Genomic DNA, 13,880 nt, shown 5'->3' with positions numbered 1-13,880 from the left:
TGGCAGGGACTTGGGGATGTCTACAGTGAACTGGATGGAGCCAGACTATTCAACAGGCAGGTGGAGAAAAGCAGGAGGGTTAAGAGCCGTCAGCAAGGCCTCCTGAATGCCAGTCCTTGGTTGGTGATGAGGATATTTTCACTGAGCTGTGAGCAGGTGTGGTCCAGGCTCCTGGCCAGAGCTCCCAGGGTGGGACCAGGAAATCTACATTCCCAGGTGTTTACGAAGTATAGTCAGGTCAGGCAGCTACTGCTTTAGAACTCACTGATTAGGAGACAAGCAAAAATTCTAATTTGGGGCTACTCAAGTAAATTGCAGATTCCTGATCAGCAGTGAAGATTAAAACAAATGGGGGTATATCCTGGTGTATGAAGGACATCTTACTTTTCTTTATCTCTCTATTTGTAGGAAGATGGAGAGTTACCCATCATAAGAGGAATCAGGGTTAGATTGTGTGGTTAGTGTTGATGACATAATCGCAATCTTGTTAAAAAAATTGATAATCCAAATGTGGGCAGTCTACTTTGTTTCTTCCAGATTTGCACACAAATTTTACATCCACATTATGAGACTGATTCTTTAATTACGGGTGGTAACTCATGCCTGTCACAATGGCTATCATCGAAAAGACGAGATAACAAATGCCGGTGAGGATGTGGAGAATAGTGCACTGTTGGTGGGATTGTAAACTGGTTTTGACACTATGAAAAACAGTATAGAGGATCCACAAAAAATTAAAAACAGAACTACCATATGATCCAGAAATTCCACTTCTAGGAATATATCCAAAGGATTCGAAAACACTAACTTGAAAAGATACCCTTAACTTTCATGTTCATAGCAGCATTATTTACAATAGCCAAGACATGGAAACAACCTAAGCATCTATCAGATGGTGGATAAAAGAGTTGTGGTATGTATGTACAATGGAATAAAAACTGAGAAAATCCTGCCATTTGCGACAACATGGGTGGACCTTGAGGGCACTACATTAAGTGAGATAAGTCAGACAGAGAAAGACAAATACTGTATGATCTCACATATTTGTGGAATCTAAAATCAAAACAAATGCATAGAAAACGTAATCAGATTTGTGATTACCAGAGGCGGGAGATGAGGGTGAGGTGGAACTGGAGAAAGGTGGTCACAAGTGACAAACTTCCAGTTATAAGACAAATAAGTACTAGGGATGCCATGTACAACCTGACGACGACTACAGTGAACACAGCTCTAACACAGCTCTATGTTACATGTGAAAGGTGTTAAGAGAGTAAATCCTGAGAGTTCACATCACAGGGAAAAATTTTTTCTTTTTGTTTTGCTTTCTCTTTTTACTGTATCTCTATGAGATGACGGATGCTATCTAAACTTATGGAAGCAATCATTTCACAATAAATATAAGCCAAACCATTACACTGTACACTTTAAACTTATACAGTCATATATGTCAATTTTATCTCAGTAAAACTGGAAAAATAAATTTTAAAAAATTATGGGTGGTACCATGTAAGAGTTCTTCAGTACCTTAAAATTCCCTCCTTTATTTAAATTCTGATACGGAAATCTCAACTCTAACTCAAACTTGCGTCATAGACGAAGCCCTTCTTTTTCACTGGGAAAAATTGTGATTTGAAAGAATCTTCTTTGGTATTAATGGAAAGACTTGTTCTTCATGATTGGGGTCAATAAGTGATATTCTGATGAATGTCCTTACCTGGCTTGAAAGGTTCTTGACTTGTTGGGCATGAATGATCTCCGGAGTATCAACCACAGAAGTAAAATTGGCTTTTTCCATTTCTGCTGATTGCTTATACTTAATCTGCAAAAGGATATCCAATAGTTGGGTAAATGTTTACAATGTGCACATTTGTTGGCTCAGTTTGACTAAGAAGTGATTAATATTTATCCAAAAGGATTCATTCATTTGCTAGCCAACATTTTTTCCCTATTGTGTTAAAGAGTGAGATTCAGAAAGAAAGGTTGAGTCCTAGCTGTTGAAAGGCTTACTATCTAGTTGGGGGGCAGGGCAGGGTGGTGTTGGGTAGGGTATGGGAAAGCAGAAGGAGAGAGATAATCAACAGATAGTAAGGCATCAATTGTTTACAGAAGAGCTAGGAGAAGGACAGATGAAAGCAGCCCTGGCAAAGGGCCCCTGATCCTTTCATCAGAATGTATTCCACCATGTGGATATTTAGGGATGCCACTCTATGTGTTTAACTGTAACTGATCAACAAGTAAGACAACAGAAGGACAACACTGTGTCCTTGTAATCACAGCTACTTTTTTTGTTGAAAGACTGACATGGAACAGTAACACTGACCTGACTGGCAATATCTGTAGCATTCCTGGCTCTGAGGAAGTCGGGAGTTTCATTGGCCATGGCATTCAGGCCTCTTCCTTTGACTTCCAGCTCCAGGTCTCTCTTATATTCTTTCTATAGTAGCATTAAAAAAAAAAAAAAAAAAAAAAGTTACTTAACTCATGACTAGGTAATAAATGTGCAGAGTGAATACAGATCCACATAACATGCCACCTCAATTGCTGATGTCACCTTCACCTTTCCCTGTGGCAGGATGGAGTGGTGACAACAGCAGACCACTTTAGGAAACGTCTACTCATGCCAGGCCTCCTATGGAATGCTTTTTAGCATTCTCTACTTAGAAAATTAAAGTATAAAAGCACATTTTAAATCTGGTTTGGTATGTAAAGGATTATACTTAGGTGCCCACCACTCCAGTGTGGTGCCTTTATTTAAATGGGCACAACAAATGTATCAAGGTTAAATCAAATAATATTAGATAAATAACAGGTTACAATAGCCACTACAGAAACAGACTGTTATAATATCAACACATCCAAAATCGAGATATTTTATTTAATGGTTAATAATAATGTTGAATATGGAATCTGAAATTCAAAAACTCTCTTTTTATTGCTCTCTGGTTTTTTTATGCAACTTGGTTAAGAAGGAGAAGATGCTGGGTTGATTCTGTGCATGCAGTTGGCTGTGTGCCCACCTCATTGAGGATCTGAGTGGCATTCTTTGCTCTTAGCATGTCGGGCGTATCTTCCATTTCACTGAGACCCTTCCCACGGATGCTTTCCTCTAGATCTTTCTTGTACTCTTTCTATGGCACAAAATACAAGCAACAATGCTGACAAGAAAGCCTGGATTATTCCTCTTTGGTGAAGAGCCAAAACAAAACAAAAAATCCTTCTAATTTTAAAGAGTTGCAGTTTAGTAAATAAAGATATGAATAAAGGCAGGGTATAAGCTTCATCAGTTACTATTCAATATCAAATAAGAAACTAGAAATTAATAGAATTCTGAGGTAAGCACATTTTATTAGGTATTCAATTAAAAAATTAGAAGAATTAACATGGGTAATAGATTAGGGGGTAGTACCAAACACATGTGAACCCAACTTGAAACCTGAAAAGTTAGGTGGTAGTGAAAATGGTAGAAGGAACATGTTGATGAGTGTCATTAGTGCAATTATTTGGATCAGGAGGGAAAGAAAAGACCAAATAGGCACTACCTCGCTGGCTATTTTGGTTGCATATTTGACATGTAATAAAGCTGGCGTGACCTCCAGGCCAATCAGGTTTCTGCCTTTAATGGACTCTTCATAATCTTTCTTATATTCTTTCTAAAGTGAGTAGGAAGGAAAGACAAGTTAAGAATGTTTATTACAATTTCTTTCTCAATCCTAGGAAGAAAATAATTACATTTTCCTTCTGTGTATGGCCTCTTAACTTGATCTTAGTTCTGCTAATGGTCACACATTTGAAACATGCCTGATTGTTCTGGAAATACTCTGTGTAGAGCAAATGGCCCAAGGAAACTCAGAGGCTGAGAAACTTTGGTGGCCTCTCATTCATCTCTCTGCCTCTGTGATGGGGGCTGGCTCTCTGAGAGTGGAAGGATGGATGTGCCACCAAGACTCTCAAACCACTGTCATCTCTCCTGATGACATTTTTCTGAAGGCAACAAAAGATTTTCCTTCTGAATTAGAAGTGACTCAAGGGGGAAAAAAAACAAAAATACCCCAGAGGAAGGGGAACCTGAGGGCACCAAATGCAAATTTGGCCTTTTTCATAATCATGACTATTATTTTAAGTCACTGAACAGATAAGGTGAATAATGTAGCACAGACAAGTTCTCAGGCTTTGCTCACTGTTGAGAGGAAGGGCCACGACCTCCCCCATCTCGTCTCCAATCCCTGGATGAGGCTGTCTTACTGGGAGGCTTGGAATAGATGTTGGAACTTGATTTTTGTCATTTTTAATTTTGACAGAATTTTACATTTATAGACGAGTATCAAGAATAGTACAAGGAACTCCCATAGCTGCTTTACCCAGATTCAGCAATTGTTTGAAATCCTTCAAAATTTTTCATTATTTGGCATTCTACACACCAGGAAGCTCCCCAAAATGTTACTTTTATTAAAAACCATTTATCTTTATGGTTGGAGATATACCCATGGAGGGGAGGCAAAAAGAAATCCAAAATAAGCCTGTTTCCCAATGAAAACAGACTTTCTAAGATTCAAAATAAGATTCATTCTTCTCTACTATTGCTTAAAAATTAAAAGAATTATTTTAGATGCCTCTGCTTACATTTCTAAAATAGGAAATATGTCATGTTGACTTGATATTTTGATAAAAATCCTGATTAAAAGAAAAAAGTCTTCCTTTTTGGGACTGGAGGCTTCCTATTAAGAGAAGAGCAACTCAAAGCCAACAGTAGGTCTGCACAGAGAGAACTTTTCATTCAAAGAAAAATTTATGTTATGTTCAAAATAATTTGTTTCAGTGTTAGGAACAGTTTTCTATGTTCTAATTCTATGAAAAGGATAGTTGAAATAAAACATATATGGTAAATGTTTACTATTCAGATCATTTCTTTTTATAATGGAGCCACAGGATTTGTGAGATGGAAAAGATTTTAGTCATCACATTTTAAAGAGTCCCATCATCCACAACTTTGGGATAACAACAGGCTGGATACTTCTGTGGGTAGAGCTTGTTTTCATCAGCTTGATGGTATATTTGCTGTGTGGTGGGTTTGTGCAGGACTTACCCCACTCTGCATCTGCTGAGACTCTTTGGCAGTGATGTATGTTGGTGTTTCAAAGTCCAACATGGGCTTTCCTCGTTCCTTTTCATACTTTTCTTTGTATTTCACCTAGTTATGAAAAGCTTTATGAGATATGTCTTCTCTGGCCAATTTGTAGACAGACACCAGTTTAGCAATAGTATTTTTAATTGATACATTATGTCCAGTGAGTGGTATCTCATTGCCACTCAAAACAGTTTCCTGTTGTGATTCAGATCCAGTAGCTTTTTGTTTTGGCCTGGTGGGAGAACATCACTACTGTCTGCAAGGCATGGCCAGGATTTGTGTTCAATTCAAGGAGACAAAGGAATCACTGCAGAAGAATCATCTAAGAGAAGCTTTGAGGCAAGAAAGTGCCTGGGGAAACCGCCCATAGATAAGGTTGGCCAAGATTTGATGTGTGTAGATGTGAACATTTTAGCCAGAGCCTCAGCCAATATTTCTGATAAAAATCTCCAGTTTTTCTTTCATAAGAACTTTTATGAGGGACCTGGGGTCTTGATTTAATAGATAATGCATACAGCTTTAATTATATATCAATAACTCAATTGAGGTCATAACTGGTCACATATTCAGTGCTGCCAATATAGATTGGTATAAAAATGAAATCCAGTTGACTAGTTGTTGACTGACTTACTAACAAACCTGTCATTCTCAAAAAGACCCCCAAGGCTATTTTACAAATACAATCTCCTTATCCTCATCACATGTGATCAGGAATGGGGGGAGCCTATAGATATTCCTAATTTACACAGGAGACATTGGAAGGCAGCTATGCTCACCACTATACCACCAACGCCCACTACACAGGAGACACTGAAAGACAGAGAGACAGAAGCCTGTGTCACGCAGCATCTTGATAGCAAAGCCCAATCTCAGCTCTCTTGCTTGTGACAACACATTAAAATAGAGGCCTGGTCAACAGATGAATGGATAAAGAAGATGGGGCACGTATATACAATGGAATATTACTCAGCCATAAAAAGGAATGAAACTGAGTTATTTGTAGTGAGGTGGATGGACCTAGAGACTGTCATACAGAGTGAAGTAAGTCAGAAAGAGAAAAACAAATACCGTATGCTAACACACATATATGGAATCTAAAGAAAAAGAAAAGAAAAAAAATGGTCAGAAGAACCTAGGGGCGAGACGGGAATAAAGATGCAGACCTACTAGAGAATGGACTTGAGGATACGGGGAGGGGGAAAGGTAAGCTGGGACAAAGCGAGACAGTGGCATGGACATATATACACTACCAAACGTAAAATAGATAGCTAGTGGGAAACAGCCACATAGCACAGGGAGATCAGCTCGGTGATTTGTGACCACCTGGAGGGGTGGGATAGGGAGGGTGGGAGGGAGGGAGATTGCAAGAGGGAAGAGATTTGGGGACATATGTATATGTATAACTGATTCACTTTGTTATAAAGCAGAAACTAACACACCATTGTAAAGCAATTATACTCTAATAAAGATGTTAAAAAAATTAAAAATAAATAAATAAATAAAAGGGATGATGTAGGTATTTTTAAATAAAATAAACACATTTTCAAAAATAAAATAAAATAAAATAGAGGCCCGGGATCATGGGCTGCTTTACAGATGACAGGAGAGCATTTCTAGTGATTTAGACCTCTTGGTTAATGCGCAATGGGGGACCTAAATAGTGTTGAATTTGTGATATAGAAGGTCATGTGACAGCAAGCTCCTTCTCTAAGTTCTTTCCTCTGAGAATCTTAATTATTTTAGAAATTTTGCAGTCTCTTCCACACCCAGAGACTACTTCAGTGGTGACCTGAGCATATCACTCCTCTGCTCCAAAGGCTCCCTATCATCCTTCGTAACATTTTTCTAAGGGGTCTGTCTCCCCTGTGATGTAATCTTTATGTTACCAGTCCCTGTCGGCGACCTGAATAACACACAGTGCATGTCTATGCACTCTTTCTCCAATATATGTTGATACTGGTATCATTCATAACATAAACATTTGTTTCAACATGTTGCTACATTCAAAGCCCCTAATATCTCTGGGTATTTTCTCAAGCAATGGTTACTACAACTATAACTACCATCCTTGGGGGGGTAGGGGTGGAACCCATGAAAACTTTTGACATTGTAGAAGAATGTGCAGGAAAAACGTCCGTCTTGGTCAACTTACTATACTCTGTAATTCTGTGGCCTCTTTTAGATGGACCTGCTCCAGATTGTCGGGTATTGTGTGGTAGCGGCCTTTACTCTTCTCATAGTTCTTCTTGTACTGGTACTGAGGGGAAGGTGGCAAAAAAGGCACATTGATGGCGAAGCTGCTCAGCATTCTTATTGTTTCCTCTTTACATTAGATGTTTACACAGCAACGGCACCAAGACCAAACTAAAATTAGCAAACACTACACAGGGGGGTTAAGAAAATGTTTTAAAAGGATGAAGATCCACATTCAGTATTGTCAGTTAATACAAGGATGTAAACACTTAGGTTATATGGCTTATTCAAAGTAGGTTTTAAGATGCAAAGTTAAAAGTGAAAGAAACTATTCCAAATGGTAAGTCTATGTTTTTAGAAGGGGGAAAGGGAGTGGTTTGTTGAAAAAAAGTTTAAATAGTCCCAAAATAGCATTTTTATATTCTGAGAGGTGTTATAGTCAGTGGAGAACTGGTAGGTTAATGTTGTAATTTGGAAGAACGCACTCAGAGAACAGGAGAGCTTTCTAATAAATATAGTGCCTCAGTAGCAGAGAAGGAGATGCAAGTGACCTCAGAGAAGGAATTTAGTTGCAAATGGGTGAAACAAGCCGTTTCTGGAGCAAATGATTGAGCTTACAGAACTGGCGAGTTGGCTTGTATTCAAGACATGATTCATTATCAAAGATTCCTTCATGTCAGTCACAGGTTTGTGAAGTTTCTTCAAGTCAGCCTTATACTTAACCTGTACAACAGTGAGGGAAAAAAGGAAATCACATAAATAGGAAATGGAAAATGGTATTAATGGAAACCATAATAAGATGTCCCATCCTGAAACAAACGCTGGGGATGGCGGTGAAAAACCATACCTCATTCACAGTAGCCAGAAAGTGGAAACAATTCAAGCGTCCATCGACAGACGCGAAGGGATAAACACAATGCGATGTAAACATACAAGGGACTATTATTCAACCATAAGAAGGAATGAAGTTCTGACACATGCTACAGAATGGATGAACCTTGAAAACATTATGCTAAATGCAGTAAGCCAGACAAAAAAAAGGACAAATACTGACTGTATGACTCCACTTACATGAAATCTCTAATAGGCAGATTCATAGGGACAGAAAGTAGATTACAGGTTACCAGGGATTGGTGGGAGGGGGAAATGGAGAGTTATTGCTTAATAGTGATAGAGTTTGTGTTTGGGGTGATGAAAAAGTTTTGGAAATAATAGTGGTAGTTGGACAACATTGCGAATGTAATTAATGCCACTGAATTACATGTTTAAAAATAGTTAAAATGGCAAATTTCACGTTATATATTTTACCACAGTTAAACAAACACATACCTCACTTGTGAGATTATTAGCATCTTTCATGATTTTGAAGAGCTGGCTGTCTCTTGGATTGTATTTTGGTCTCTTGCCCTTCTCTTTGTTGAAATTTTCTCGGTATTTAATCTAACAGCAAATGCAAAAATCCAAATTATTCCTGAGCATCAATTAATTTGAAGACTGAGGAATGGAGGAAATGTAAATGCAAAAGAGTATGTGCTACACATAAAGGGGTCATATAATTTATTATCCAAATTAGGACACTTTTAAGAGTAAAAGTGACCACTATTAATAATTATGTTGGGACAACAGGCAATTGAGAGTAAGATCAAGTGATATAGTATTTGTTTTGCTCATTTTTATATTATCCACAGGTATGAAAGATATTCACCTTTTTTTGATGCAGAATAAAAATGCATGGGAAAAGGCTTCAGGCTAAGTTCAGAGAAGTGATCTAATATATTTGATTCAGAGCATTTTGGTCCTCCTAACTAGCAAAACCAAAAACACTTTAGGTCTATTGCCAGGAGTTCCAAGAGGCTTTATAAATGATCAAGAAGGGTGAGAAGTAAGGAATCGAAATCGAAATCAGGAGATTTATTGTTATGTACTTTGGCTACATCATTTTAATTTTTTTTTAATTGGCAAAAAAATTGGCATAACTTCTGAGTAAAAGCAGCACAGAATTTGGGGGTTAATGGCTTCGGTATAATTTCAGGCTAGAAGAAGGAAAGAAGTGAGATAACTTTAGCATAATGAGAAAAATAAGATTAAATATACTTGCAGGATACATAAAAGTAAGAATACACAAAGGACAAAATAACTTCAATTTAAAAAATAAGCGCAATGCCTGGCACTAATATTTGCTCAATAAATGTGAGCTGATTGAAGAAAGAAAGAGACAGTCATAATGCCTAGGTAAAATAGCTAAAGATGACGATTTACTTATAGGGATATTCAACAGAATAAACTGAAAGTGACAGAAACATTTCCTTGTTGAAAAACAGACTGATGCCTTTGTCACTAGGATTAATCCAGAAGTAGAACTCTACTAGTTACTCACTCTAGGAATAAAGAAAAATGAGCAATTTCTAGAAGTTAGCCAGCTAAAAGGGCAATATTTGATGCTCCGGGACACCTAGAGTTTCTGTTATTGGTAAGATGAAAGACTCGCTCATTCAAAGTTAGCACACCAGGATCTGGTCACCAGATACTTCACACTGTAGGCATTTAAAATCAGTACCCCTCATGCTTCATCACTTTACTTCCCCACAACTTTACACATCCAGCAGAACAGGAACAAAAGGAGACCACTCAAATGCTAAGAACAATGAAATCTGCCACATCGGAGAAAAAGCATTCACAGTGCTGAGACTCATTTATTTTGAATAAATCTCCAGTGGAAATGTGTAGCCAAAATAAGCATGCAGAACAGTACAGCATGATGCAGGCACACTGAGTCAGACACACGATGGAGGAAGCAGAAAACATAATAGAAAAACACAATGTGAATAAATGCTACAATGGCTCTTCTCTGAAAGGAAATTCACTCCCCAAATAAAGAAATGCAAAGCCTGCAAAGGAAAGTCAGAGGTGGTGAGTTGTCTGAACCAAGAGAAAACTTTTCCTAAGGATACAGAAACCCATAGGACTAGGGCTGATCCCAAGAGCAGTGAAACACAGAAAAAGCAAAGTAAACTAGATGTGCAGAGTCAGACTGGGGAAGGAAAGATGCAAAGGCCAATTTCTGATGAGAATAAAATCCATTTCTTTTAGAAGAATGCTAAAAATCCTCTATCTTCTAGAGAATAACTCATTTCTGAGAAAATATTTGAAGAGCAGCTTTCTACTGGTCTCATTTCAGTTCTTTTCTGTTAATTTTAAGTAGATTTAAATTTCTAACTTTTTAATTAAAAAAAAGAAGTTGTGCCTCCTCTTTCCACAAGAAGGCCCCAAGCAAGTTTAGGTGAGCACAAATGCTGCTGGGAATCTGAGCCAACACGTTCGACCTTCCTTTTTGACTGGATCTTAAGAACTACTATATTTTGCACGATAAGGACACACATCAGATTCAGGACTCCAAGAATTCTCAGAAAGGTGCGGGATTAGGCAGGAAGTACAGTAAAACCACATTCACGTGGCACATGGAATGGAAAAGCCTTCTTTTTCTTGTTGACCAGGGAAGTGAGAGGCAGCCATGCAATGCCGTGTATCAGCAAACGGCAATACCAGTGTCCATTACCCCAAAGGGCTCAGAGAGTGTGAGAAAATGGTTTCCGATCAATTATTCTTTCAAAGTTCAATTAAATTTAAAGATCTAACATCCAGTTGTTCTGCTCCTTTTCAGGGACTTGAACTGTATATTGGCGCTTCTAAAGACTGAAGAGCAGGTCCAAGAATTAGAACATTTCTTGCCACTGAGACTGTAAAACAGGGTGAAAGCTATGAGTGAACACATTTTGAGCAGTGTATACTGTTGATTCAGAGTATGTCTGAACTGAGAGACTGTATTAAATACCAGTCTTAAATGTATTAAACACCAGCAATGGTAACCAGCAGAGGCTTTCTTTGTGTGGTTGCAGATGAGATTCTCAGTCTGTTTTCACCTTTTGATTGGTGTCAGCAGCCTAAGGAAGTTAGGAGGCCATCTCCAAATCTACTCTACCTTCCTATTCCAAAGGCATGTTCCAGAGGGAACGTTTCATGCAGGAAAAGACAGGTGTGTGCAAAAGTATATCCTTTGACAAATTTCCACAGCATTCTACACGTTCCAACACAAAACCAACAGAAAAGAGTGCGACTTGGTCAGTCCCCTGACCAAGGCTAAGAAGACAGGCGAGAGAAAGAGGAAGACAGATATATGGAATCACTGGTGCCAGTCTTACATCACTGATGAGCACATTAGTTTTCTTAAGCTGCCTCATCATAGGGGTGTCATAAGATGCAGCGCCGTGCCCGTACCCTCTCCTTTGGCCTTTGACGTATTCCGCCTAGAGTACCAGCAAGACAGCAAAGTCAGAACGGGGAGGGCCCACACAGAGGGGAAGTCTCCTTGGACCAGGGGCCACACCATGAAGCTGTCAATCCTGAGGCAAGCCTTTCCCAGGAAGTAAACCCAGGAAAGGGAGCTCATAAAACGATCTGGTTGGGACTCATTCTCCACATCATAGGATTCACTTGGGGTTAGAAATACAGGCCTCTCTATTTGTAAAACCAGCAAAGTCTTCAAAATTTCAACTTGTTTTTAACTTGCTAATGGTATGACCTTGGAGATTTAAAAACATATTAAAAATTTTTACATTGAAAAGTTCATGTTACATTTCATTATTCTTAGAGATTCCACTGTATCTTGCTGGTGATTTCATATCTTGGTTTCGAGTGCTTATACAATTCCATTAACTTGTAATAAAAATACCGCACAGGAGTTTTAAATTCAAAAACTTTTTAAAAATAGTCTTTGCTTGTCATCAGTCATCTGAACTTTTTGTCTCCTCATAATTCCCTCCTGTTTTGTCACTTGATGTTACTACTTGTATCTTCCAAAAGATTGGGATCCCACGTTTGGCACTGCTGAAAGTCATACATACAACCACCAAAGGTATCCTAAACGTATTTCTTCAAACAAATACTTGAGAAAACAGACAATGAAAAGAAGGTAGGATCTCTGAATTGGAGAAGAAATAAGATATTCCTGAGCTCGTCTTTTGGGACTAAAACTTGGTCTCTGAAAGATCTGGTGGTTGATCATGGGGTCTCTGATCTAAAGTCGGAAAACTTGTCATAACTCAGGAGTATTCTAGATAATTGGTCTCACAAGGGAAATTAGGTAATGGGGCAATCAAGTTTGGACACATTTCTAAGTCCATCTACTCAATAATATGAAATCTGCTAGAATTAGGCATTCCCCCTCAGCTCCCTGCACATACCTCGATCAAACACTTACAACCCCAAACTGTAATTATTTAGCCATAGACATATAGTCTGAGGACATCTACTGCCTCTAGTTTCTAGCCCAGGCATTCAATATATGTTTGCTGAATGAAAAAATAAAAGTGACTGCATCTGATATAACTTTTCAAAGCTTTTCGTGATATAATTTTCAAAGCTCTGGAGTGCTGCAGTATCTCTCTGGTTGCTAATACTGCACTTTCATTCTGGGAATCACTTCTTCCTGCAAGGTCTTTAAACATCTCCTCACATCAGAGCTGCTGCTTGCCCATCTGTTTTACCTGGCTGCTCAGCTTGGCTGCCTTCTTGGCCATCTCAATGTCTGGGCGACCAAGCATGCTTAGCCCGTGGCTGCCTTCCTTGCGGTGCTTGGCTCTGTACTCCACCTGCATCAAAGAAAAGCAGAATGGGCAACACATTCTAGGTGGCCAGTGACCACGAACTACTTGTTTGCAGTGACCACTGGGGACTGGGTACCTTCTAAACACACCCTTACCTCGCTGGCCTGTTTGGCTGCCTGCGTGGCCTTCTTGATGTCTGGCCGATCGGCCACTGTTGTGTAATGCAGGTTTTCTTTAGCATCTTTTTTGTAAGCGACCTTTATTTGGAGAAAGAAAACATTTGCTCACTTGAGAGATACGCTATCTTTCTGAAAGGAACCTTTTATTAAAACCAAATCAACCCCACTATCGTATTTTTTAGACCACCAGATATAGAAATTAGGGTGACCACTCACTGGACCCAGCCCAGCATATACCAATGTGGGATCCACCAGCTCAAGTGGCCCCCTGAGAGTGAGAGGAGAAACTTACATTACTCTGCTTCTTGGCCACCTCCATAGCGTGTTTCACCTCTGGGGGCTCCAGCATGATGGAGTAGTTGGATTTTCCTTTCTCCTTGACAAACTTCTCCTTGTAATTTGTCTAAAAAGAGCCAGAATTACTTACGTGAGCAGAGGAAGCTGGGAACAGAATTGTTTTACCTGAAGAACTATGAGAAGATCTCGAGGAAAATCCGTGGCTCTCCATTTTGGTGCCATTTTGGAACTGGGGTCTCTGATACATATTCTAGTCTTCCCTGTCATTTCTGTCCTGGAACCTGACGTTGAACCACACACCAATCTTTGGAGAACTGATGACAAGCAAATTAAACTCTTTCATTTACCATTTCTACCTTTTTAAAATAAATGGAACCACACAGGGCTCATAAAATACAATACCATGATTATGAAAGCATTATCCGTAAGGATGTAGTGGGCAGAGATTACTGAGACACGAAGAGGTGACTTTACTTCTCTAAA

At 38.9% G+C, this 13,880-nt stretch overlaps 1 protein-coding gene across 2 annotated transcripts in view; it reads right to left on the bottom strand.

Moving 5' to 3' along the window:
• The window catches only part of NEB (nebulin), a 229,140-nt gene that overhangs the window by 19,320 nt on the left and 195,940 nt on the right, over positions 1-13,880 (bottom strand). For both annotated transcript variants that reach the window (XM_068545120.1, XM_068545119.1), the window contains 11 exons: positions 13,393-13,503; positions 13,077-13,178; positions 12,862-12,966; positions 8,648-8,758; positions 7,937-8,041; positions 7,278-7,382; positions 5,084-5,188; positions 3,540-3,650; positions 3,018-3,128; positions 2,321-2,434; positions 1,715-1,819 (listed from right to left, as the gene is read on the bottom strand). In XM_068545120.1, coding sequence (XP_068401221.1) covers positions 1,715-1,819; positions 2,321-2,434; positions 3,018-3,128; positions 3,540-3,650; positions 5,084-5,188; positions 7,278-7,382; positions 7,937-8,041; positions 8,648-8,758; positions 12,862-12,966; positions 13,077-13,178; positions 13,393-13,503 — 1,185 coding nt within the window. The remainder of the gene's footprint in view (positions 1-1,714; positions 1,820-2,320; positions 2,435-3,017; positions 3,129-3,539; positions 3,651-5,083; positions 5,189-7,277; positions 7,383-7,936; positions 8,042-8,647; positions 8,759-12,861; positions 12,967-13,076; positions 13,179-13,392; positions 13,504-13,880) is intronic.

This window comes from Eschrichtius robustus, chromosome 5 (assembly GCF_028021215.1).
Source record: "Eschrichtius robustus isolate mEscRob2 chromosome 5, mEscRob2.pri, whole genome shotgun sequence".
Lineage (NCBI taxonomy): Eukaryota > Metazoa > Chordata > Mammalia > Artiodactyla > Eschrichtiidae > Eschrichtius > Eschrichtius robustus.
This window is presented reverse-complemented; position numbering and strand designations above follow the sequence as displayed.